The sequence below is a fragment of the Erinaceus europaeus genome, chromosome 6 (genome assembly GCF_950295315.1).
Source record: "Erinaceus europaeus chromosome 6, mEriEur2.1, whole genome shotgun sequence".
Lineage (NCBI taxonomy): Eukaryota > Metazoa > Chordata > Mammalia > Eulipotyphla > Erinaceidae > Erinaceus > Erinaceus europaeus.
Window position 1 is genome coordinate 63,264,178 of NC_080167.1, and position 27,400 is coordinate 63,291,577.

Sequence of the window (27,400 nt, forward strand, 5' to 3'; positions counted from 1 at the left end):
ACATCTATGTTCATAACAGCACAATTTATAAGAGCCAAAACATGGAAGCCACCCAGGTGTCCAACAACAGATGAGTGGTTGAGAAAGTTGTAGTCCATATACACAATGGAATACTACTCAGCTATTAAAAATGGTGAATTCACCTTCTTCACCTCAACTTGGACAGAGCTTGAAGGAATCATGTTAAGCGAGATAATCCAAGGAGAGAAGAGTGAATATGAGATGATCACTCTCACAGACAGAAGCTGAGAAATAATAACAGAAGGGAAACCCAAAGCAGAACTTGGATTGGAGTTGGTGTATTGCACCAAAGTAAAGGACTCTGGGGCGGGGGGAGCTTTCAGGTCCTGGTGCATGATGGTGGGGAGGGCCTAGGCTGGGGGTGAGAGTGTTTTACTGAAAACAGAGAATTTTTGCACATGTTCCAACTACTATATTTGCTCTAAAGAATTAATCCCCCCATAAAAAAGATGGAGTCACGAAGCTCATCTTACTCTTCTAGAAGGGAAAAGTAAAAGGTTGGCCCAATGAGGCTACAGTGTACTCACAGACCCAGTCGCTGAAATACGTACAAATTCTGCTCTCATAATAAGCGTGGCAAATGGGCTGATAATGGTACCCGGTCCAGGATACCGAATGAAGAGTGTAGAGTGCCTGCCTCGTGCTCAGAGCCCGATAGCTGCCTGCCATCACTGCCTTCATTGTCCGAGTATAAACTAGTCTGACCATGCTGTTCTCACCCCCTCACTGGTGTCAGCTGTCCTGTGTGCAGAGTGATCAGGGCACAGGTAACCCCATCACCTCTGGAGCACTGAAGGCGCATATGGGCTGGGGACCAAGCACAGCGGGAGACAAGAGTTGTTTGAAGGTAGGCCGAAATGAGCCAAAAAAGAGGAGAAAAAGAGGAGGAGGATCTCTTGAAAATAAACTGCCATCTTTGTTGCTTTCCCCAGGTTTGAGGAGAAAGAGGAGGAGGGGGAGGAGGAGGGGAGGAGGAGGAGGAGGAGGAGGAGGAGGAGGAGGAGGAGGAGAAGGAGAAGGGAGAAAAGTCAAGAGTTTTAGAATCAACCGTATCTGGAGTTTGAGTCCTGGTTCTGTAGCTTAACAGCTTACAGAGGCCAACTCCGCCACTCCCATCTGCTTTTCTCATCTTTAGAATAAGGATGGTTACACATTCATTGTGGAGTTACCACACGTGCAGGTTAGGGCAATGCCAGGCACACAGCCAGTGGCAGCTGTTACCACCACACACACCACTGAGAACTATTGAGTCACCTACCTTGGAAATGAAAGCGCCTGTCACCAGATGCTTGTCTGCATGTTAAGGTGCCTGCCTTGTGTTATGAGATAACATGTACATACCATTGAGAAAAGCAAGGTTAATTCAACATGTAAAGAGAATACTTGTGTGTGTGTGTATTTCATACATATGTAAATAATTATGTAAATCTAAATTAACCTGTTTAGACAAGATTTGTTTACTCAGTTTACAGACTGTCTATGCCAAAAACACTTAAAGCAGCATGCTTTGTATGCCCTATAATGAAAAGATCACTAACAATGCTGCTCGTTGTCTAAACATTTGAGGTTGAACGGGCTAAACCTTATCCAAATGCCCCTAAGTGATCTCTCTGGGGTGGGCAGAACGCTGCCCCTAGGACTCTCCCCGCTGGTCTTACACACATCTGTTACGGAGCATCTGCTTAGAAGTCACTTTGCCGGTGTAATTACCACCACCAATCAGTTGGCCTTAGATGAGGGGAGATTACCCTGGATTATTTGAGAGAACTCAGTGTCATCACATGAGCCCTTAAATGTAGAACTTTTCCTTGATTGGGGGCAGAGGAGGAAGCAGAAAGATTCAAGCAGGAGCAGGGCTCCATGTCTGGTACCAGGATGAGAACACGGAGGGTACAAGGAGAAAGGAATGCAGAGAAATGTTAGAAGCCGAGAAGCCATGGAACAGGGACCTCAGCTCCATGACCCACAGGAAATGGACCAGCCCAACAGTCTACATGAGCTTTGTGGTTGGGTTCTTCCTCAGAGCTGCCAAGTGTGCTCCTCACTTTGACACCAAAGCCTGGTGAGCCCCTGAGCAGACAAGCTTGTCACGCCATGCCAGCCTCCTCACCTAGAGAATTGCCAGCAAGCCGGTGGTTCAGATGTGCCTACTGTCCAGTGGTCTACTGTTGGGCATGGCGCACACGCAAGCCCACATACTTCCCTCTGCCTGACAACCTCAGCTGTGGGTTTGGAGTCCCAGCTAGTTCATCAGAGATCAGCATACTCCATCTTCGACTCTGGAGTGCAGAGCTGGTGGTCACTGCCAAGGTCAGTGCCGTGATCTCAGGCCGTCCTGCCCTCCTTCCTCTCAGGGGCTTCACTTAATATTTCCTTAGACCAAGGGCCCGGATCTGCTGTCTGTCAACATCTCGTACAGAGGACGGAAGGGATCATCGGAAAGGAAAACCCTTCCAAGCCCTCTTATTCCAGGAGGACCCTGTGCAGGGAGGCGCTGTGATGGCTGGCTGAGAACGAGGTCTGCCCCTGAGGGAGATCGGCTACTGATCACAAGCCAAGTCCTTGGCTTCATCCGAGTGGCTGTGCCAGGCCACTCCTCAGAGAATCCAGAGAGACCCACCCAGTGGGGCAGAGTGTCTAGCAAGGCAACACTGAAATCATCGCATGCACAGCACGCTGGAGATGTCTGTGTGTCTCACAGAGGAGGATACCGGTCTACGAGAGTTACTGGGGACAGTGACCCCTGTTGATATTGTAAGACAGGAGCAGGAGGCAGAGAGAGAGACACAGAGACACCACAGCTGGGCTCGAACGTGGGTTGTGCATACACCAAACAGCGCACTATTCAAGTGAGCTAGTCGGCTGACCCACAGTGATCCCGCTTCAAATTCATTACTGGATGAGCAACACTGAAGATAATCGAATGAATCCACTATCTGGTCGACTTAGCTACCACTGACTGAAATATGGAGAATCTTGACAGATAAGCCCTAAACCAAGATGGCACACTTTTTTTTTTTTTTTTTTTTTTGCTGTCAGAAGGTAGAAAGGAGAAGGAGGGAGGGAGGGAGAGGGAGAGAGAGAGAGAGAGAGAGAGAGAGGGAAGAAGGAAAGAAGGAAGGAAGGAAGGAATAGAGAGATAAAGAGAGGGACGGGGGTCGGGTGGTAGCTCAGCGGGTTAAGCACACATGGCGCAAAGCACAAGGAATGGCATAAGGATCCCGGTTTGAGCCCCCGGCTCCCCACCTGCAGGGGAATTATTTCACAGGCGGTGAAGCAGGTCTGCAGGTGTCTGTCTTTCTCTCCCCCTCTCTGTCTTCCCCTCCTCTCTCCATTTCTCTCTGTCCTATCCAACAACAACGACATCAATAACCACAACAATGTTAAACAACAAGGGCAACAAAAGGGAAAATAAATAAATATAAAAGGGAGGGAGATGGCCTCCAGGAGCAGTGGATTCATGGTGTAGGCACTGAGCCCCAGCAATAACCCTGTAGGCAAAAGAGAGAGAGAGAGAGAGAGAGAGAGAGAGAGAGAAAGGAGGAAGGAAAGAAGGAAGAAAAAGAAAGAAAGGAGGAAAGAAAGAAAGGTGGGAGGGAGGAGAAAGAGAAACAGAGAAGGCAAAGATATTTAGACATTTTTTCAAAATGAATTACATATGCTAAATGAGACACTAAAGGGACAGGCAGTGCCCCCCCCCCCTCTCTCTCTCTGTCTCTCTCCTACCAGCGCACTGCTTAATTCTGGCTATTGGCGATGCTGGGGATTGAACCTGTAGCCTCTCACATAAAGAGTCCTGTGTGCTACCACTTTGCACCTCCTTGGCCTCTCAAATATGCATATTTTGTTTATATTTATTTATTTGCCATCACTGAGGCTTCAGTACTCTGGGTGGATTTTTCCAGAGAAAGGACAGAGAAGGAAAGACATACCAGCAACAAAGCTTCCTTGGTCCTGGTGGGGGCTGTGCTGGAACCTGGGGACATGATCAAGCAGGCACCTCCAGGCTGGGCCATCTTGCTGACCCACACATCTTAATGAGCACTTCATGGCTATAATGTCTGTGAAATGTGATAACCCTTTCCTTCCCCTGATATCTCTTTAGGCTGCTGTCTAACTTTAATTAACTACACTGGTAGCACAAGCCAAGACTTATTAAAAGTGATCCAAGTTCGAGAGGGTAAGAAAACAACACGAGGCATATGATTATTTTATGCTCCATTAATTGATAATTTGGTTTGGAGAAAGGATTGGCAAAAAGGAATGGAATTCTTAGCTCCTTGTTTTTACTTAAAAATTCCCAGCAATACTCACTCAAACAAAGGACGTAAGTTTTCCACTGGAAAGACGAAAAGAATGTCCGTGCAGCATGCCCTACCACAGGCTTCACGACACAGTGAAACTGTAGTCACTGACTTCTAATCACATTTCCACAGTACAGTATATTAGGTGCAAAACTGCCAAGTGCACTATTTCATATTAGCATAATTACAGGCTTTTAAAAAAATCGAGCTCACTTATATTTAGCTCTCTTTAAGCACTGTAGTTCGGAAGGTTTTACTCATCATACTGTTTATGTGCATGACAAACATCAGGAATTTTCCAGGAGTTTCCATGCTCTACTCGGCACACAATTACTCTGTATCTGTGACTCCTTTGCTATTCAGAATCTGTGTGATTTTGAATGTGTGCAAATCCCCCTCTGCCCCCCGTGAGGACCCTCAGAAACATCTTTTGTGCTCTGTTCATTCACAAAGTCGGTATCACTTTCTCCTTTAAGAGAATGTGCTTTGGAGCTCCACTTCCCCAGAGCCCTTCCCCACTAGGGAAAGAGAGAGAGACAGGCTGGGAGTATGGATCGACCTGTCAACGCCCATGTTCAGTGGGGAAGCAATTACAGAAGCCAGACCTTCCACCTTCTGCACCCCACACTGACCCTGGGTCCATACTGCCAGAGGGATGGAGAATGGGAAAGCTATCAGGAGAGGGGATGGGATATGGAGTACTGGTGGTGGGAATGGTGTGGAGTTGTACCCCTCCTATCCTAGGGTTTGGTAAATGTCTCCTTTTTAAAATAAATAATACTCCTTAGACAGGTCACGGGGCCAGACTACTGAGGGCTTCAAGAAAAGAAACCGAAGATGTTAACAGGGGCAGGGGAGAGAATCAGGTGACTAACTCATCTCTAGGGAGGTCAGGGCTGCTGTTGAAAAAAGTGGTGGTGGTGTTCTTGGAAAACGAGATTAAGATTTGAAAACTAACAGACTATTTTCAGTAGAAAGACTGACTGGCAGAGCGGATCGGGGACTGAGGGAGATGGCTCAGCAGGAGGGCACCTGCCTTGTGTATGAGGTCCTGGGATCGATTCCCAACACCACACAAGAACATCAGATAGAAGACAAGTGGAGCTCCATGGATGGTGAAAGCAGTGTTTGATGTTCTCTCTGTCTCTGTTCATGAGTGAGCCATCTGGAAGGGAAAGCTGAGAAGGAAGGGCAAGAAGCGTTGAGGGATGACCAAGAACCAAGGATTTCTAGGTGCAAAATCACGTCGCAGTGGCTTCCTGGAAAGCTCCCAATGATCAGAAACAGCCAATACCCCCACTCTAGTCACATTTTTCCAATTAGGAATAAAAGATGACATATTTGTTCAGCTAATTTCACAAGCTCAGCATTACCTCTCATATTAAAGTTGAGCAGGGGGAGCATAGGGTGGGGGGAAGAGTTGTAGACAAATCTCATGTGAGGGTTTTGATAAAAAATTATTAGAAAAAAATGTGGGTAAACTGAATCCAGAAATATTTCCAGAGAGTAACATATCCTGAGGGAATATAGGTTTCCCCAAGAATTCAAGGCCAGGTAGACACTAGGGAATTCACTCTGTATAAACTCAATGAGGGTCTTAAAAGTCTAGGAAATCCCACCTCAGAAGTGCTACAGGCTATTTAGCTCTGTGTGATTAGAAGAGTTTCTTGGTAAATAATCTAGGAATGTAAATGTAAAATGCCCATACAAGTAATTTTCTGCACACATTATGCTCACTGGGGAGAGCAGAGCAAGTCCCTGTACAGCCTGCCCTTGTCACTATTGTTCAACATGGCCAATGAAACACCAGGAGAGAGGGGGGAAGGGGAGAGGGAGGAGGAGACTGTATAGAATGTACTATGTGAAGGTTATGTCTTTGGGTGTACTTTGAAAACTCAACTGGGTTGACAGATCATTCAGGGTATGAGGACCCCTTCCATACACACATCCCAGGCTCAAATCCTGGAACCACACAGGAAGGAGGTGGGACAGCACCTGAGGAAGTTCTGGTGCTGTGAGATTTCTTTGTTGTACTCTCTTTGTGTCTTGCTATATGAGTTTTTCAAAAAGTGAAACTTTTTTTTTTTCCTCCTCTTCTTCTTCTTTCTCTCCATTTTATTTTATTTATTTTATTTTTGACAGAACAGAGAGAAATTGAGAGGGAGAAAGACACTTGCAGACCTGCTTCATTGCTCTTCGAGCATCCTCCCTGCAGGTGGGGAGTGGGGACTTGAACCCTGATCCTTATGCAAGATGATATGTGTGCTTAACCAGGTGTACCACCTCCCGGCCCCCTATTTCATACAATTTACAATTTTCAAAAACCATCTCAGAAAAAGAAAATACATATATGTCCTGAAAATCTACATTAAAGTATTTCAATAACTTAGAGCAAGTAGAAGTAATATGTAACAGAAGCAACAATATAGAATAATTAGCAAAAGATAGGCAAATGCTGTATAAATTATAAAAACATATTCAATATCATGAGAGATTATCAGAATACAGAAATATGCCGTGTCATGGGAAGGCTTGATATAATAAAGATAAGAATATTCTCCAAATTAATATATAAACTGAATGCAATCTCAAGCTAGCTGCCAAATCTATTTCTAAATCAACTGGTAAAGTATATCCAAGCACTAAGAGAACATTTTAGAACAGTTGAAAGCCAGCACATCTTGCCTTATATCAATACATAGTAACACACAGCCGGAAGGACAGTGTGGTGCTGACCTAGGGGTATTTTTTAATTTGATGGGATGAATGCATTAGCATTTAGAAAAGGGTACCCAAGCAACCCGGGGAGGTAGCCCCATGAATGTAGTTTTGAACTCTCCAGCAAAAGGTCCCCCATTTGATCCTTGGCACTGCATGTGCTAGAGTGATACTCTGTTCTCTCTCTTCTAAATAAGTAAAATTTTAAAAAGATGGGAGCATTCACTAAATTGTGTGGAAATATCTGACTACTGGTTTGGGGAAAAGAGAGAACTCAGATCATTATTTCATACAGTTTGGTTCTTTTTGCTTAGCCTCCAGGGTTATCACTGGGCATTAAGTATCCATGGCTCCTGGTGGCCATTTCTTCTTCCTCCTCCTCCTCCTCTTCTTCTTCTTTCTCTCCATTTTATTTTATTTATTTTATTTTTGACAGAACAGAGAGAAATTGAGAGGGAGAAAGACACTTGCAGACCTGCTTCATTGCTCTTCGAGCATCCTCCCTGCAGGTGGGGAGTGGGGACTTGAACCCTGATCCTTATGCAAGATGATATGTGTGCTTAACCAGGTGTACCACCTCCCGGCCCCCTATTTCATACAATTTACAAAAGAGGAAAATGAAGACAGATAATGAGTATTAATACAGAACTTTCAGACAATAAAATGAGTAGAAATTTTCAAGAGGTTTTCCTCAATATTTTTGAAGATACACTTACTTGTGTGAGAATGGGGCACCGATCACCTCTGAGGACTCAGCCCTGCAAATACTGACTGATTTATCAACCCGGGCCCAAAGGTATTATTGTTATTATTACTATTATAACCTCAGTCTAGTTGTTTATAAAATGACGCAGACATAACGTTAACTGACAGATTTCACCCTCTCCCACCTGACTCTCCTAATCTGCCCTCCCACTCAGCACCCTCCCAGAGGAGAGTCCTCTGTCTGCCACCAGGGGGCGCACCGTTGCCTTGTTCCCCAGAGCTCCACTGGGATATTCTTGTCCTTTGCCCAGAAGCTAAATGCTGTTTCTAACAGATGATATTGCACGCATTTCACCTGGGTTTTCCGTAAGCTGTGGGTGTCCTCCTCGCCCTATGCATTCACAGCATTTCATATCATCAGAGGAATAAGGTATAACCTTATCACAAGTCTTCATTTTGCAGCTTCAGCAGCCTGGTTAGTAAAAGCAGCTATCTTAGAACACACTCAACTGCTGGCAGCTACAGCTGGTTTCTAAAATGATGCCTTCTGTTCTCTTTATGGTGTAACTTCTTGTGGTCTAACTGACCAGTGGGTAACTTCAGGTCAGGTAAGGAGCCTGAGTGAGTGAAAATTGGGGCCCTGCAAAGTTATCTTTAAAAAAAAGAAAAAAGAGGGTCGGGTGGTAGGTAGCCAGAGGGTTAAGTGCACATGGTACAAAGGGCAAGGACCAGTGTAAAGATCCTGGTTTGAGCCCCCCCCCAGGCTCCCCACCTGCGCGGGGAGGGGGGCGTTGCTTCACAAGCGGTGAAGCAGGTCTCCTGGTGTCTTTCTTCCCCCCCCTCCCGTCTTCCCTTCCTCTTTCGATTTCTCTCTGTCCTGTCCAACATCAGTGGCAACAAAAACAACCAGGGCAACAAAATGGGAAAAAAGCCTTTAGGAGCAGTGGATTCATAGTGTAGGCACCCAGCCCCAGGGATAACCCTGGAGAAAAAACAAACAAACAAACAAACATAAAAGATGGTCATACCCAGTGGAGGGCACACATTAACATGCTCAGGCCCCTCCCTACTCGCTCCCACCTGCCCGGGAGGCTACAGGAGCACTGAAGCAGTGCTACTGGTCTCTCTCTTTCCCCCACCTCTCATCCCCTCTCATTTTCTCTGTCCTGCCAAGTTAAAATAACTAAATACAATTTACAGATATAAAAAGTAAAAGACAAAGGGGGAGACATGGAGAGACACAACAGTGCCCCACACTGCCTGAAGCTTCCTCTATGCTGGGGCTTCCAGGCAGTGGCCAGGGGCTCAAACCAGCATCCCGGCTCAGCGTGAAGGATGCGCTCTGCTTGGGGAGCCGTGTCCTGGCTCCGGTGAAGCAGCAGGAAATAGATTATATTAAACTTGAATTGCTTTCACCAAGTTTCTATCCAGACTTTTATGCTATCTTTTTTTTTTTTTTTTTTTTTTTTGCCTCCAGGGTTATGGCTGGAGCTCAGTGCCTGCCTACAAATCCACTGCTCCTGGAGGCCATTTTTTTTTTCCATTTTTGTTGTTGTTGGATAGGACAGAGAGAAATCGAGAGAGGAGGCGAAGACAGAGAGGGAGAAAGATAGACACCTGCAGACCTGCTTCACCGCCTGTGAAGCGACTCCCCTGCAGGTGGGGAGCCGGGGGCTCAAACCAGGATTCTTGCACAGGTCCTTGTGCTTAGCACCATGTGCACTTAACCCGCTGTGCGACTGCCTCGTCCCCTCCCATCATTTTCATTAATGCACCCGAGACAGACTGAGGCCAAAGAGCACATACACAGATGACTGACTGGCCCTCATAATCCTCCTCGTTCCCATTCACTCTTTAGAGGGTGTGTGTGTGTGTGTGGGGGGGTGTTACCAGGAATGGTATTTTGATGTTGGTAATATGCCATGAAATCACGAAGTTGAGCTCTTTTTATATTTTGCTAATGAGGAGAAAGTTACTGTAACTATAAACTAAGTTTTACTGCTTCAGTCATAGTAACCGTGAACTGGTTTTCAAATACCTTTCAAGATAGTTGAGAATTACTATTCCAGATGATTTATGTGTATACATTTAAAAGCAGGTTTCCAGGGGGAAAAATCTTTTGAAAGAAAATATATCACACGTTAGATAAACCTGAGTCCCCCCCAGGGTTATGTGTAAATCTGAATGGACACCATATTTCTGAAAAGGTCTAAAGTAAAGGAACCCAGGAGACACCATAAAAACGAAAACGAGACCAAGGGCGCTGCTGACAAGGCCTTGAAGAAACTCCCCTGATCCACATGGATGGATTCAGCAGTTCAGAAAGAATCACGAGGAGGAAAGCACATGCGGCAAGAATAAATGCCACCAAGACAACTCTTAAGAACTGCGAAACAGCCACAGCGCCCAGCTCAAGCTCAGCTTGGCAAGGAACACGGCTGTGTGGATGTTCGAGCAGTCACAGCATCCCCAGCGCTCAGTTTCGTGCGGGACAAAGACATCACGGGCAAAGGCACTGAGCGAGACGTGAACTCTGGCCGGGGATTTCACAATGAGAAATGGAAGCCCCAGTAACATTGAAGGAATTCTCACTCTTGCCAGAGAGCCATCCTCTTGCCCTGAAGCCATGTGACAAATGATCCTAAATACCACTTTGCCTTTCAGGCATCTGCTGTCTAAATCAGTGCAGAGACTGGACGGAGAAACTGCATTTTGGCCCTGAGCAAAAGGGTACATTTTAGTGTCCTAATGACAGTCTTGGCAGGACAGGGCATTCTTGCTCGAAATGTCTCTGCCATGCTGAGCACTCTGTCCACCATCATCTAAGTCTGGCTCGATCAAGGGAACTACCAGTTCTAAAGTTTAAATATATAGGCAGCTAGGTAAGAACTTACAAGAGCAAACTGTCTCTTCCGCACGGTTGGTTCAGACCACCGTTCAGCACGCTTACAAGTTTCCTTTTCATGTGAATTCCTTATGTTTCCATTTTACATCACCATAATATCCCTTTCAAAATTACTATTTGATTTGGTTTGCTCTAATAAAAATGGAAATATCTTATGATCCAGCAATGCCCATTCTAGGCATATATCCAAAAAGGACATGGAAGCACTCACACAGAAGTTACACCCCTATGACCACAGCTGCACTACTGACCACAGCCAAACTGTGGATGCAGCCTAAATACCCACCGACAAGATGACTGAGTCAAGAAGCTATGGGATACATTTTTAGTAGAATACTACTGTGCAGTTAAAAATACAATTGTGGGTGGGGGAGACAGCATAATGGTTCTGCAAAAAGATTCTCATGCCTGAGGCTTCAAGTCCCAGGTTCAGTCCCCCATACCACTATGAGCCAGAGCTGAGCAGTGTCTCTCTGCATCTCCCTCTTTCATTAAACAAACAAAGTATGTTAAATGTTAAAAGAAGGAGGAGGAGGAGAAGTAGAAGAAGAATACAACTACTCATGTCTTCAATAGTGGTCTAAACACAGAAAAAAAAATTTTAAAGGCAATTGTAACTTTCAGAACAAAGTAGATGGGACCAAAGGTGATTGATTATGCTAAGTAAAAGACAGCTACTGGGTAGTTCTGCTTATACGTGGAATACAGACAACTATAACAAACCAGGCTAGCCTGTACTAGTACAGCAGTAGTAGTAATATTAATAATAGCAGTCAAACTGCCTCTTAGACTTTGTGAAAACTCTGGTGGTGATCAGAGGGAAGGGGGAGAGGAGAAGGGACTTTGGGAGAGGGTGCAAAATTGAAATCCTTAACATTTTGTAAACTACTGTTAAATTACTACTAATAAGATCATTTTTAAAAGAGTAGTAATAATTGGGTCTGGGCAACAGTTTGCTTGGTAAAGCTCACACTCGACTCTTCAAGGGGACCTGGGTTCAAGCCTAGGGCCACCACACAGGAGCAATGTATCAGGGGGAAGCTTCACAGACAAGCGAGTGGTGCTGTGGTACCTTTCCGTCTCTCTCTGCTTCCCTCTATTTTCTTCTATGCTGTTGGAAGGAACGTAAAAAAACATAAGTCCACTAGGAGCTGTCTAATCACTCCGGTGTAAGAGGCCCTGGCGGGGGGTAGGGGAGATAATAAGGGAGAGGATAATAAACAAATAACAGCTAAGATATTTTTAAAAGTGTTCTCTTAAATGCAGCCTGATCAGAGACAGATGTTTTTGTGCACAACAGTCGAGGGCACTCTGGTTACAGTGCCAGCACCACAACGCTCAGATCTGAGATTCATCCTATACCCAGCTGAGGAAACGCAAGAGGCCTAAGTTCATGACTCACTTTACTGACTGGGAAGCCCCCAAACTGGTAAAGAAGTGATGATACCACTTAACACTATAACCCCACCTTGGGTGGCTATTAGCAGTTAAGGCTTTTTGTTCCCCTTGACACACTGCAGGTAATCATTCCCCAAGCCCAGGTACACACAAGGCAGAAGTGGGCACGGCACAAATCATTTTCAAAGTCCATCTGCTTCCTTAGTGATGTTCAATTTCTATTACCTATGCTGCCACCACTTTCCTCCTCCCCCTCCTCCTCCACACAGCCTGGGGCCACCACACAGGAGCAACATATAAGGGGGAAGCTTCACACTCACACACACACACACACACACACACACACACACACACACACACCCTACACACCCCTACACACCTATCTACCCCAGAATTTCAAAGCAGTATTAATATAGGGATAATATAGGGATCTGTAATCTACTGTAGTCTGCAACCTAGCAACATGTGTACAGGTCTTTCCGTGGCAACCTTTGAAAGAAAAAGTCTGAAAAATGGTCTCAAACCTAGTTTAGGTTCTCAGAAGCTCTGCATTAACAATTTAAATATTTTTTAAGTAAAGAGAGCAATTAGCTACTGGGCCAGAGGATTAAGGTCCTGTCCCCAAACAATTAAGCAATTCATAGCCAAATAAGGATCCATTTCAATGCCCAGACTAAAGCCTGGAGCAATTTCCTAATCTGCAAAACGAGGGATTAAAACTGACAATCCTTTAAATTTATTGCTGAATTTGTAGAAGTCCATAACTATTTCCCCTCTTCAGGACAAAGAAAATGGGAAAAGTAGAAACAGCACAGCCAGAAAGAAAAGAGAGAAAACACTCACCACGCAGCTATCCCTTAAAGAGAAAATGAAAACAAACCAAACCAAACCAAACAACCTCGAATTTTATAAAAGAATTTGGGCAGAGTGAACAAAACTCTTATTTTCTGCTTCTCCAAAACATACAACTATAAGTGATATAATTTCCAATAATAATAACAGTGATAAAAAGACCACAAGCTTCCAAAGTTTAAAAGTACCAGAATCCTGGAGTAAAAGAAAGCATATTTATCCTGAGTAAAAATTCTGTCACATCAACAAGACAGGTTTTGACACAGAAAATTACCTGTTTAATTTTAGAAACAAATTCAGGAGGCAGAAAGGAAAAAGTCACTGCAAGTAACCAGAAAGAAAGAAAGAAAGAATGGAAGAAATAAAGGAAGGAAGAGAGAAAGACTACTTCCATGTTCACTAATGAGAAAGCCTTGTTATGTTCACAGACGGTAAAAACTTTGACATCCAACTTGGTCCTAGGCCAGAGAGGTATCAGTGGTTCTCAACTGGTCTTGTTGGTGTGAAAATAGTTTACAGACCTAACCAAACTGTTGTTAAAAATTCGGAGGCTCTAGCTGGCCGGGCTAGCTTCACGGGCGGGTAACAGAGACGACCAGAGACATACGGCTGGGCAGGGAAGCTGTATTTCTTTATTCAGGAACAACGATTCATAAACTAAGACAAACTAATCACCAAACAGAACTCTGCTGTCTCTTTGTGGCGGCGCAAGCACTCTCTCTTACTCTGGAACTCAGGAACCCTCTCTTACTCTCGAACTCTGAAACTCTGGCACTCTTCAACTCTCTAGCTGTGTAACTCTCTAACTCAGGCGGGGTTCCTCGGGGCGGGGCCAAGTAGGCCCGAGAAACTAACTGGACTGATCCAATTCTCTTGGTGGGGGAGAACTAGAACCCAATGTAAAGCATACAACAATTCCCCCTTTTCTTTTTAACTAAATGACTATAGTATCAAGGGTGTGGGGTGAACAAAAACATATATCATACAGGCATTTTTAAAAAAGAAACTGGCACAAACATGGAGAAACATGTAAGCAAGTAACAAGAACCAGTGTGCTGCCAAGGGAAGGCCTGAGGGGGCCGGCCATTTTTTGCCTCTGTGGGCAAAACTTTATCAGCTTAAAAAAAAAACATTTCTTGCCTCTGGGGGGCGTACTTTTTTGAGAGGTATCAGTGGTTCTCAACTGGTCTTGTTGGTGTGAAAATAGTTTACAGACCTAACCAAACGAAGTATTAATGGGAGTTACACACTTAGACTTATGTTCCTTATACATAGAAGGGGAGGGGCAAGGCCCTTTTAAAATACCAGCTTTTAGTTTGGCTTGAATTTTTATGACTTAGTTAGAAGCCCTAGGGAATGAAAAAAAAAAGTCTCTTAATGGAAATACTGACACAGTCTTAAATATAGAGACATGAACAAGCACTTCTGTGAAACTGCAGCAGGATGCAAATAAACACTCCAGCAAGTCTGAAATGCAGAGTCTATCAAAAAAAAAAAATCCATCCCAGCTGATTGAATCAACCACCAGCCATGCAAAAATAGAGCAAAACGCCTCTTCAGAATCCAGAAAGTCTATGGGTGAATTCATTTTTAACAGGGACATATGGGGGCTTTTATTCTTATACACAGAGAGATAAAATGTGAAATTTCTATACCCACTCTCTCTAACTGTATTATTAAAAATAGCAGCGCTTTAAAAGTTTTAATCATGATGTTAACCCTGAGAAGGTGGCAGAAGAACTAGAAGTTTATATATATTTACATATCTTGTTGATGTGACAGAATTTTTACTCAGGATAAATATGCTTTCTTCCACTCCAGGATTCTTGCGCTTTTGAACTTTGGAAGCTTGCGGTCTTTCTATCATTTATATAAATTTAACTTTCTTAAGATCCATCTACATGGTGGGGATGGGTGATAAGTATGACTACATGTGTGAAGTTAAATTCAGAAAAGCTCATTTGCTTTTGTATGGCGGCCTTACATTTCAGTCTGTGAGCTATTTTCTTCAAACTAGTTAAGCCCGGTCACTTAGTCAAGCTTGCATTCTCCCGAAAGTTACTTTTCTTACTTGAAAATCAGTCTAGTTTCATTTTATACTTTCTAAGTTTTGATTTTAAATCTCTTAAACACCTCGTCGGCAGAGCTTAATTCTGCTCAGCTACTTCCCTCTGAATTCAGCTCATCTGCAGTTTCCTTTTTGTTCACCCATTCAAATGTACTCGGGCCACATTCTTTCTCTTATCGTGTTCACACAGATGAGATGTGTACCTGTGCTGTTTGACTTAAGCAGCAGACACACTGAATCATTAAAACACTAACGCATTCATTGGGAAGGAGATTCGGGGCAAATACGTGAAAGACTGTATAAAGCAGTGGGGGAAGAGACCATAAAAATGAAGAAAACACCATTTCAGGACCTTAAGGAGCTGTCAATACACCAAAGGCAACTGAGCATCAACAAGAAAGAAGAGAGAATGCAGTTCCCTTTCAGAGAGCGCCCTGTCTACGTTCGGCCCGACATGAGAGCAGTCTGCAATCATTATTAGGTGCCACATGGAGGTAACAGAATGCCAACAGGACAAAAACTACCAGGATCAAGCATCGTTCCCAAATATACATGTATACGTACTCTGAAACTAAGCTGCCACACGGTCTGTTTGCGGGCCACGCTTGTTGTAAGTGCCAAGAGCTACATTCTCAAGTCTTCAGGCTCTCAGGTGATACGAAACAACAAACATGAGGGAGTCGGGCTGTAGCGCAGCAGGTTAAGCGCAACATGGCGCAAAGCGCAAGGACCGGCGTAAGGATTCGGGTTCCAGCCCCCGGCTCCCCACCTGCAGGGGAGTCGCTTCACAGGTGGTGAAGCAGGTCTGCAGGTGTCTGTCTTTCTCTCTCCCTCTCTGTCCTCCCCTCCTCTCTCCACTTCTCTCTGTCCTGTCCAACAATGACGACATCAATAACAACAAGGACTACAACAACAATAAAAAAACAAGGGCAACAAAAGGGAAAATTAAAAAATATAAAAAAATAAATAACAAACATGAGAATAAACAAGCAGTTACTGAAGGAGACAGCAAATTGCTCACATCAGTGTTTGCTTCCTCCCTCCACTTTTGTTGCCCATTAATCTCCCCATTTTTAGTAGGAGGTGGGACACTCACTTAGCAAGTGAGTCTGTAAAGAATGCTTAGTTTTAGAGGGTTGGGCAATGGTGCACTGGGTAAAGCGCACATAGTATGAAGCGCAAGGACCCATGTAAGGATCCCGGGTCCAGCACCCGGCTCCCCACCTGCAGGGGGTCACCTCTCAAGCAGTTAAGCAGATCTGCAGGTGTCTATCTCCCTTCCTCTCTCAATTTCTCTCTGTCCTATCTAATAAAATGGAAAAAATGGCCTCTAACAGCAGCAGATTCACAGGACATGCACCAAGCCCCAGAGATAACCCTGGGGCCAAAAAATTAAATAAAAATGTTTTAAAAGACCGTTTCTTGAATTTCATAAAGTAGCTATGTGAAAGCATTTTGTCCTCCTTGTGATAACTACTTAAATGGTCAGAATAATGTCTAAGTTTTAATAATTTCATAGCAATCCTGTGGCTACCTCGAGTTCAGAACTCCTCTAAATTTCATCATAAAGATTATTGCTTTGAGGCAAGTAAGCAGGAAAGATTTATTTTCAAAAGGCTATCAGAAAGTCATCATCCCTACTTCTAGTTCCTCTTCTTTCAAGAACTGCTGATAAAATCCCTAGTTTTCTCATTCACGCCAGTGGTGACAAGTTACTCAAGTGGGCATTACCCCCCAAACAGTCCTTGGAAGATGTAAATATATGACTGATTTTTTTTTTTACTTTTGGTCAAAATCTCAATTTTTCAAAAAGACTTTTTTTAAAAAAAAACATTAGTTATATTAGTGAGGAAGATAGATAGAGCAAGTCAGAGCACCATTCCTGTACATGTGGTGCTAGGGATCAGAATGGGAGCTTTGGGCATGAAAGTCCTGTGTTCTACCAGTTGAACTACATACCAGCCACTAAGATCTCCAGAGATATTCACCTCAATCGTGTGTGTGTGTGTGTGTGTGTGTGTGTGTGTGTGTGTGTGTGTGTGTGTTCATTTATGGTCACCAGGGTTATTGCTGGGGCTTGGTACCTGTACAAAGAATCCACTGTTGCTGGTGGGCTTTATTTTTTGTAAGGAGGGAGGGAGATAAGGGAGGGGGAGAGAGGGAGAGCGGGAAAGAGAGAGGAGAGAGGTCTTTGCTACTTGTGAAGCTTCCCCTTTGCAGGTGGGGGCCAGGGCCTTGAACTTGAGTCCATGTACATGTTAATGTGTGTACTCTATGGGGTGAACCACCATTCAGCTCCCCACTTATGTATTTTTCAAATATATATTTATTTATTGAGATCAAAGGTGTTGGTATGCATGAGACTCCTTCTGTTTCATTTGGTTTAAATCCCCCCTGATTAACACTATTCTATTTACATAACCACTTCATTCTATTTACATAACCACTGTTAACAAGTTCCACCCTCCCTCCAGGGCATTTGTGGTTCAGTGATAGGATTCTCGCCTAATCTGCCCCCTCTTTGTCACACTCTGATTTTCACCAGTCACTTTTCTCTCCACCCTCTCTATGTCACATCCTGTTTCCACCTTACTTGGCAAGTATATATAAAGACAGCATTGTGAGTTTTAGAGTACTGTACTTTGAGTTTAACTTAGCTCGTCTTAGATTGTGCTGCATCCTGCATGAATAAAGAGATACTGCCTACAGTATCTCATGAGTCCCTGGTCGTCTGTTACCCGCTGGTGAAGCCAGCCCGGCGAAAACAACATAACCCGGCGAAAACAACAAAAGGAGTGAAGGAACCAGAGCATCGTGCTGGCATATGTGATGCCAAGGATTGAACTCACGGCCTTGTGTATATAGGTCTGGCACTCTAGCTACTGGACCACCACCTCCCAGGCCACCACTTCCATGTTTTTTTTTGCTACACCAGGTGTGTATACATAAGAGGGAATTTACATAGTTTAACAAGATGGCAAGTTAAACATTTGTGAGTTACAGAAAGAAATAACATAATAGGGACATACATGTGCTCAAGGCAAGCAAAACATAAGGTGTGATCCACACCTTGCAGTTCCTGTTCTGCCTAATTTTACCCTCATGGGTACCCTTCTTAGTGATGTCTTCTCTTCTCATTTGCTAAGAAGATGTTTAACAGGTGTGGCTCTAAGGGGAAATCAAATGCCAGTCCAAGACAGGAAGGGTTCCAGTGAGGACTCGCTCTGCCGGGTGGCACAGATGGTAGGCACCATCTGGAGACAAAGGGCACTGATTCAACAGCCGATGGGGGAGATACTATGGCTCGAGTCCCTGTCCTGGCATCTCAGGAAACAGATCCATCTATGGGCTAGAGGTCAGTCTGCTATGAAAATAGAATCCATCAACTATCCAAAAGTTATCTGTTAGCCTAATGTGATTAAGAATACAATGTTTTATTACTCTAGATGGCTTGACTCAACAGATGGCACTGGACAGTGAAATGTTCTTTCTTTCTTTCTTTCTTTCTTTCTTTCTTTCTTTCTTTCTTTCTTTCTTTCTTTCTTTCTTTTTTTTTTTTTTACCAGAGCACTGCTCAGCTATGGCTTATGGTGGTACAGGAGATTGGACCTAGGACTCTGGAGCCTCAAGCATGAAAGTCTCTACATAACCATTATGCTATCTATCCCCACCCTTGAATTTAAAAAAAAAAAATTTATTTATTTATTTATTCATTCCCTTTTGTTGCCCTTGTTGTTTTATTGTTGTCGTTATTGGTGTCATCATTGTTGGATAGGACAGAGAGAAATGGAGAGAGGAGGGGAAGACAGAGAGGGGGAGAGAAAGATAGACACCTGCAGACCTGCTTCACCGCCTATGAAGCGACTCCCCTGCGGGGGGGGGGGGAGCCGGGGGCTTGTGCTTTGTACCACCTGCACTTAACCTGCTGCACAACCGCCCGACTCCCAGATCTTAATAATTCTAATTAGGGGATAGGTGGTAGTGCAGCTGGTAGAACATACACATTACACGCACAAGGAACTGGTTACAAGCCCCTGGTCCTCAACCTGCAGAGGGGAAGCTTCACAAGCAGTGAAGCAGATCTACAAGTCTTTCTCTCTCTCTTCCTATCTCTCCCTCCCCTTTCAATTCTCTCTGTCCTAGACAATAAAAAAGTAATTCTTATTAATTGCTTCTCTCAGGAAAGGTTTTTTTGTTTGTTTGGTGTTTTTTTTTTTTTTTTTTTGCCTGCAAGTTACCTCTGGGGCTTAGTGCCAGCACTACAGAATCTACTGGTCTTGAAGGCCATTTTTCTCTCTTTCTTTTCTTTATCTTTTTTTTTTTTGTATAGGAGAGAAATTGAGAGGGAAGGGGGAGATAGAGTAGGAGAGAGACAGAGAGACACAGACCTGCTTCACCACTTGTGAAGCAATCCCCTGCAGGTGGGGAGCCGGGGCTCAAACTGGGATCCTTATGCTTCAAACTATGTGCACTTAACCCAGTGCATCACTGCTTGGCCCCCCAGGAAAGTTTTAACTAATATTTATTGAGAGCCTACTATGTTCTGGGCAAGATGGAGAAGACTCCAAATTGGGGTCTCTCCTAAATAGCCCAACTGGGAGAGCATTAAGACTGAAAAAGATTCCAGATCTTAGGAAAAATGTAAAATCAGTAACATTTGCTTGTATCTACTTTGATAGTATTTAAGAAAATCTTGAATTATAATTTCTGCTTCATGGGGCGGGGGGGGGGGCTGGCTCACCCAGAGGGCACATCTGCTATGCATGAGGACCCCAGGTTCAAACCCCTACTCCCCACCTGCAGTGGGGAAGCTTTAATGAGCCCTGCAATGTGCTGCAGGTATCTCTCCTTTTCTCTGTCTCTTCATCACTCTCTTTCTGGTTCTCACATCTGGGGACAGTGAAATTTTTGTGCAGCTACTGTGCCCCAGAGATAACCCTGGTAGTAAGAAAAAGAATTCCTACCTTATTTTTTTTAAAGATTAAAAAAAAACTTTATTTAATTCAGTGGGAAAAAGAGGAACTGAGAGGTAGAGTCAGAAAGACACCCGCAGCACAGCCTCCTCACCTGTGAAGCTTTCCCCATGCAGGTGGAGACTGGGGACTCGAACCTGGGTCCTCGTGCACGGTAACGTGTGTACTTAACCTGGTGCACTACTGCCTGGCCCCAGAATTCCTACGTTATCATCTACTAGGCTGTTTCTCCTGTACTTTAACAAGAAGTAAGTGAACTGGAATTCAGCAGTACATTAACCTTTCACATGCCAAGTCTTACATTTGGTCTTAGTTTTTTTCACGCAACTACTGCCTTTGACTTTTTGATTGATACACTTAGTGAAACGCAGCATAACACAGCACAACTGCTTTCACAAAAAGGTGTGGAAAAAGATTAAATTTCTTAGCACAGACAGATCAGTGAGCCATATTTAAAGATGATCTATTCTCAAAAATGTTCTTGAGTGACTAGATTGAGAGAGGGGAGAGGTGTGTAATAGCAGGCTTTGCTGATTTCTGTTTGGGTGAGGAAAGAAAGACACTGACTGGCAAAGGGAATTGAAAGGATTTAGAATAGGTCTGTATGCTAGAGAACACCATAGCAACTGCTTATTACGTATTTATGGAAGTGCCCCGCTTCCACTCTTCATACACCAGTGGTAACCCAGCTTGCAGCAATTCAGTTCCCAGAGAAGACAGGCCCTTTGTTGTTTCAGTCCAAAATGTAACAGGTTCATCCTAGATCACCAGTCTTCCTTAATTCTACATCCACTAAATAAAAAAAAAAGTCCCCTGTTCTTTTTAAGTTTGTACATATGCATGAAAAATTCAGTAGTTTCTGTTTTTGTGCTGCTTTTTTTTACTGCCTATATAACCCCCCAAAAAGGTTTTATTTAAAAATACAACTTGGCAAATGAATAAACCATAATACAGACAAAGTGTATTTGGAATGCATTAATAAAAATAAATGGCCGAGACATTGAAAAGCATCAACTACATGGGCATTTCATTTCCCCCGACTTTACATTCTGTCCTTTTTAAAAAAAGAAAAGAAAAGAAAAAGAAATAGCCTGCATTTTAAAGACTCACACAGTGGGTGAATTTCAGAGGCAAAAGTTCTCATTTTTACTGGGCAACATGAATCAACTTTTAATAAACTAAAATTAAAAAGACAAGCCTTTGATTATTCCACCTCATCAGAATTTTTATTGCTTGCCAGTCTTTGGTGCTCTGATCTGCACAGGTTTCTATTGTAATAACTGCACTCAGCATTCCTGCAGGCCTACATTTTTTCACTTCACAGCTGCAATACTGCTCACACTGTTTCAGAACTGCTATCAGTACCATAAATAAAACATGTTCCAGGTCTGCAGGTGTCTGTCTTTCTCTCCCCTCTGTCTTTCCCTCCTCTCTCCATTTCTCTCTGTCCTATCCGACAACAACAGTAACCACCACAATAAAACAAGGGCAACAAAAAGGAAATAAATAAATATTAAAAATAAATAAATAAAACATGCTGACTTTTAACTACCAAAAATATCCTTTATATTCATATTCAAATAAAACTGCTCTATGTACTATACGTCATACATCCTAGAAAAAAATGTGTAAAATGTGAGAATTAACCATTCTTCAACCTTTAAAATAATCTATCAAATCAAATTTTGGGAACTGAAGTTACAAAGACTTTAGTTCTTACAGAATTTACTAATTACTGAAACTTTTCTCAGTATGAATTTATAATTTCTTTGGGGTGGATGACAGATTCCTTCAGCCTACACATCTGCATAGAGTATGTTATCAAGCGACGGTGCAGGGGACTGTCATAGTTAAAAATATAATTTCCCTTTAAAATTAAGAATATTTATTGATTTTTCCATTTTCAACTTTCATCAACATCGATTCCGCTTGCTCATTTTTCTGATGCTTTCAAAGCATCACCTCTTGATTTATCTCTTCATGACCTTTTATTTTATTTTTTTTTCAGTAATCTGCCTTTGAATGATTTATTTTCCTTGAAAGTTCTAAGTTACTGCCAAGTTCTGCTCTGGTCACAATGATTAGATGCTAGCATGTAATTTTTAAATTTTTTTTTGTTATTGGTTGAGTAGTCTTTTATTTCATCTTTTCCTTCTTCTCAGATCCAGCTTTCACTCACAGGACTAGGTGTGCATTCCTGAGTATTTGGAACTGATTTTATTGTTGAAGTTGGAGGCCAAGGAGTTAGCATTATGGATATGCTAAGAGCAGATAAAGTGAATTTATGTCTTTAAAAATTCACTAAGGTTTCTTCTGAACCCTCATAGATAAAATAACTTGTACATATTAACAGGCACTTATTAAACAGACCAAACGACAACCACTTTATAGAGCACTGTGGTATATGGGGAGGACTGAAAACAGTATCAGATATGCAGCGCTTAGCATAGGACCTAGCACATCATAACTACTTAAGAAATGACTGGTGGTAGTATAAACATAATGCCAGTCAACTAGTCTAGAAGTTTCCCACCTCGCAGAGGCCCAGCTGGACTGCTCATCTGAAGCAGGGTGACCAGCCGCCTGTGCTTGGTCTAGCTTTTCTTATCTGTGACAACATGTAGCTGCACTAATTGCTTTCTGAAGTTACTTTCCAGCTCGAATTCTCATTTGTTGGCATTTTCAGGGTCCAAGTTCTAGCTCGACCCGATAGAGGTCATGCATACCCTTTGTTCTGAAAGCATCTCTCTCGGGATAATCTTTGATAAGCAAAGTTTTTTGGGGGGAACTGAAGACAAAACAGAAAATGTTTCTTAACTAGCCACTCCATCTGAAAGTTCTGAACAGGGAGAAACTGATTCAGTATTTCTGGAATTAAAGTAAACTTTTCAAAGCTATTTATCATTCTTACTTGTGCTTTCCAGGAATAAAAGTAAAATTTCACAAACAATTTCAGCCGAACCTATATTTTTCCTTCACAACCATCTTGGCACCTATCGCGACTTATGTTCATTTTCCACTGCTATTAGCAATGGAAAAATTAAAGAGAATAGGAGGAATACAAAGTCATTGCATGGCTGGATGGTTGGCTACAGTCTAGGATAGTCCTCCATTATAATTTATTCAAAAATACATGTTTTTTTCTAAGAATGCTTATTATTAAGATTAAAATATTAGTGAGAATAAAGATTCTTGTCATTGTCACCTGAAACATATATAATGGCATAGTGCAACGTCACTTTAGGAAACAAAGGTACAATCAATGCAATTTCTAAATTCGTATCACTATTATTAAGAAGGAAATTCAGCCAGCAGATTATCACGTATTAGTGGATACATCTGGTCGTGGAAAACCAACCAAAAGCTTTCGAGGTGATTTATGGGCCATGTGTGAATATTCAGAGGCAGGCAAAACCCCTTAAAATTCTGCCTTTATGCCCATCAAAATCAAGTCCTCCTAATGCAACTCTGATTTGGCTTGAGACAAGGCATCACAGAAGCACAGACTTACCCGTGCGATAGACAAAGTTGCCTTCGGTTTCTGATGACGAGGGAGATACCAGTTCTTCTTCAAATTCATTGGAACTAAAAGATCCCGAATGGCTTCGTTGCCTTGTCTTTCCCATCATGGCAGTGTTCGTGGCCATGACATGTCTCAAAGAGTCATTAAGGTAGCGGTTCAATAAGCTGCTCTTGTATTTCGGGGGTGAGACGTAGTCCTCGCTGGCCCGTGATTCTGGCCTCACCCCGGCTTTTATAACTGAACTCTCACTCTTGATCATAGGGTGGTGAGCGGGGTTACTATAGCTCTCTTCATTCATGTGGTTTCTTGGAGGATTTTCTCCATCTAAGGGGGAAAGAAAACATCACCAGGTAGTATTTACATGTGCTTTTTTCTCTGATCACCCGGTTGTCACCTTTTTCTCATACAAAATAGAACATAGGTAAAGAAGTGTCTTAACTGGGAGTTGAGTGGTAGCACAGTGGGTTAAGCGCACGTGGCGCAAAGCGCAAGGAAGGACCGGCATTAAGGATCCCGGTTCAAGCCCCCGGCTTCCCACCTGCAGGGGAGTCGCTTCACAGGTAGTGAAGCAGGTCTGCAGGTGTCTGTCTTTCTCTCCCCCTCTCTGTCTTCCCCTCCTCTCTCCATTCTCTCTGTCCTGTCCAACAATGATGACATCATAACAACCACAATAATAACTACAACAATAAAACAAGGGCAACAAAAGGTAAGAAATAAATAAATATTAATAAAAACTTTTTAAAAAGAAATGTCTTAACTGTACAAAAGTGTATTTGTTATTCAAGAGTACATGTTAGGAAAGATATTTTTAGGAAATCAGGAATCTATGTAACTTCTCCCTGTGGTACTTTAATTTTAATGAATTCCACAGAAAATGCTATTTTGACGCACAATAAATCTACAAATAAGTGGAAACAGCCTTAATTCTGCTGGTCCTTTACAATTTTGTAAAAGTGGAGTTACCACATGCAATAAAAAAGAGCTATTATGACACCATTATGTCTTGTGGGATTGACCTTAAAATAGCAATCGAGGTCAGCTCCTTATTAGAGGAAAGGCAAAGTAAAAAGAAAAAAAAAAAAAAGAACAAACCTTCAGAACAGGAATCATCACTGCTCACACTAAGTCGCTCAGCATTCCCTTGAACATACTTGTTGTACAACTTTATTCTTAAAGCCCAGCTTAGATCTGGTTGTCGAACAGTATTCTTAAGCCGACGTCTTGCATTAGCAAACCAATTTGACACCTAGAAGAGTATTGCTTTTTAATTAAGATAGGAAAACTCACACACCATATACTAACCACTTGATAAATGACTTGACCTCTTCTCAGTGTTTCTGATCATTAAATAGTCTTAGAATGTAGTAGCAACAGACATTCATTTGTTCACTCAACAAACATAATCAGCACTTATTACAAAATAATATTACATTCTGGGATACACTTGTGTCTCTGGGATACAATATAGGATTGTTATGTTCTTGGAATCACAGAAGAGGCCTTGTTAGCAAATGTTCCATCTAGTAAGAGAGGTAGAATATATATAAAGACTTCAACAAAGGAAAGAATATGAAATTTTGAGTCCCCTATAATGATCTTGAGTCGTCACACTGACACAACCACAAGAAAGTGCCATTTTATATAAGCAAGTGAAACTTTTTGAGGGTGAAAGGTGTTTTGGTTTGGGAAAGGTGTTAGACTGAGGCACTAGAAAAAGCACACAGTTGAGATATGCAGAACTCTTATTTAAAAAGTGCTGTCTGAGACTTTCAGGAGAGGAAGATCAAATTTGGGTTAAACACACCAATGACTGAAGCTGTGACACTAGGTGTGAAAAAAGAAGAGTCAAGGAGAAGTCCTGGAAACCACCAGGATTTAAGGAGGGAGGACTGAAGAGGAAGCAGCCAGTGGCTATCATCAGAGGAGCAGGATGGCAGCGGAAATGCCAGACAGCTCCTGCTGTAAGCTCAGAGTGGAGCGTTTTCAAAGCAGACAGGAAATGGTAAAGAAATTAACTCACGGAAATCAAGAAAAAAATCACTCGGAGTGTTTCTTAAGGTGCTACTGGACTTGAAGAGGCTCAACTGTACTTACAGTTTCTTGTGAGAGATTAGGTTACCGTCAGAAAAAAAAAAATCTCCATGAAAGACCAATGTCTGCCTTTAATTTAAGCAAATGAACATAGGAGGGAGATTAGCTTTCTGTCAAATCTGTTCCAGTTCATAAACGCACATTGTCATGATGGTTTGTGTGACGAGACTTGTGCCAGAAGGATTTTTTTTCCCTTATTTATTTTTTTTTTAGGTTTATGCTACAAATAATCCAGTTTTGCACACTGTTCAATCCCTAACCACTCAAAGAATTCTACATTAAAATGAGTTCTACTGAACCTGAACTGGAGTTGGCGTATTGCACCAAAGTAAAAGACTCTGGGGTGGGGTGAGTGGGAGGTGAGAATACAGGTCCAAGAAGGATGACAGAGGACCTAAAGGGGGTTGTACTGTTACATGGAAAACTGAGAGATGTTATGCATGTACAAACTATTGTATTTACTGTCAAATGTCAAACATTAATTCCCCAATAATTAAAAAAATAAAAAAGGAAAAATTAAAAAATGAGTTCTACTTTTAAAATACAATGTATTTTTTTTTCCTTTTATTGGTTCCTAACGTTGAATTAACAGTGGTTTCTAACGGCGTTAAGGTTTGGGGAGTCGTTTCCCACCTATTCACGTGCATGTCACTGGCTGCACCCCCTTCCAGTGTTCCAGTGTCATCACCCCACCTCTTCTGGCCCCTCTCTCCCCGCCCACCTACAATACATACATCTTCTCTTCTGCCGCCACGGGTAGAGCACAATTTAGTTCAGCTTGATACAGTTTCTCCTTTCAATCTTATTTAAGATATACAATCCACATCCAAGTAAGAAATGTCATATTTAATGTGTTTCAATATTGCTTCCTTCAGGCCTTAAGCAATGAAAATTTATTCTCCGTTTATGTGAATGAAGGACTATGCCACCACAGCATTTCGGGCATCATCACCATCAAGCTCTCTCTACCTGTCAAACTATGGGATTCCGCCTTCTCCAGCTTCTCCGAGCAAGGCAAGTTCTGGGCTATTCATTTCAGACACACAAACAAACGCGCACAAACACACTTTAGTAGCTCTCTGACTTTAGGCGTGGTGCTCAGCACTAGGACTAGATAAAACTCTGACCCTGCACATACACAGAAAGACCCGCTGTGATGTTGAACAGCCAGACACGTGGCATTTGTTCTGAAAACATATAATGCCGGGTCCTGTTTGTTCACTACATTTCTCAAACCTCCTTCAAGTGTCTAAATCATTACCAAATGTCTAGTCACATGCTCATTCTAACTATGAAGTTCAGAACAATCCTTTTTTCTTGTCTTCCTTTCTTTTCCTTTTTTTCTTTTCCACCACAGTTATAGTTGAGGCTCAGTGCCTGTACACCTCCAGAGTTCCCAGTGGCATTAAGATATTTTTTATTAGTGATTTCACAATAGGCATTTCTGAGAGAGAGAGAGAGCGGGAGAGAGAAAGAAAGAGGGCAAGAGAGAGAGAGATAAAGAGGAAACACCTACATTACTGCTCCACCCCTCTTGAATCCTTCCCCCTTGTAGGTGGGGACCAAAGGCTTGAACCCAGGTCCTCATACATGGTAAACAGTGAGCTCTAGGGTCAGGGTGGTGGCACACCTAGTTAAGTGCGCATGCTGCAATGCCCAAGGACCAGGGTTCGAGCCCCCAGTCTCCACCTGCAGGAGGAAAGCTTTGCGAGTGATAAAGCAGTGCTGTAGGTGTCTCTCTGTCTCTCTCCCTCTCTGTCTCTCCCTTTCCTCTCAATTTCTGGCTGTCTCTATCAAATAAATAAAGATAAAATAATTTTTTAAAAAAGAGTGAGCTCTTGG

General features: G+C 42.7%; 1 protein-coding gene across 3 annotated transcripts in view; it reads right to left on the reverse strand.

Annotated features, from left to right (window-relative positions):
* The window catches only part of MKX (mohawk homeobox), a 76,460-nt gene that overhangs the window by 40,420 nt on the left and 8,640 nt on the right, over window positions 1-27,400 (reverse strand). For all 3 annotated transcript variants that reach the window (XM_007525917.3, XM_060192356.1, XM_060192357.1), the window contains exons 3-4: window positions 24,560-24,713; window positions 23,456-23,791 (exon numbers count right to left, since the gene is read on the reverse strand). In XM_007525917.3, the coding sequence (XP_007525979.1) occupies window positions 23,456-23,791; window positions 24,560-24,713 (490 nt within the window). The remainder of the gene's footprint in view (window positions 1-23,455; window positions 23,792-24,559; window positions 24,714-27,400) is intronic.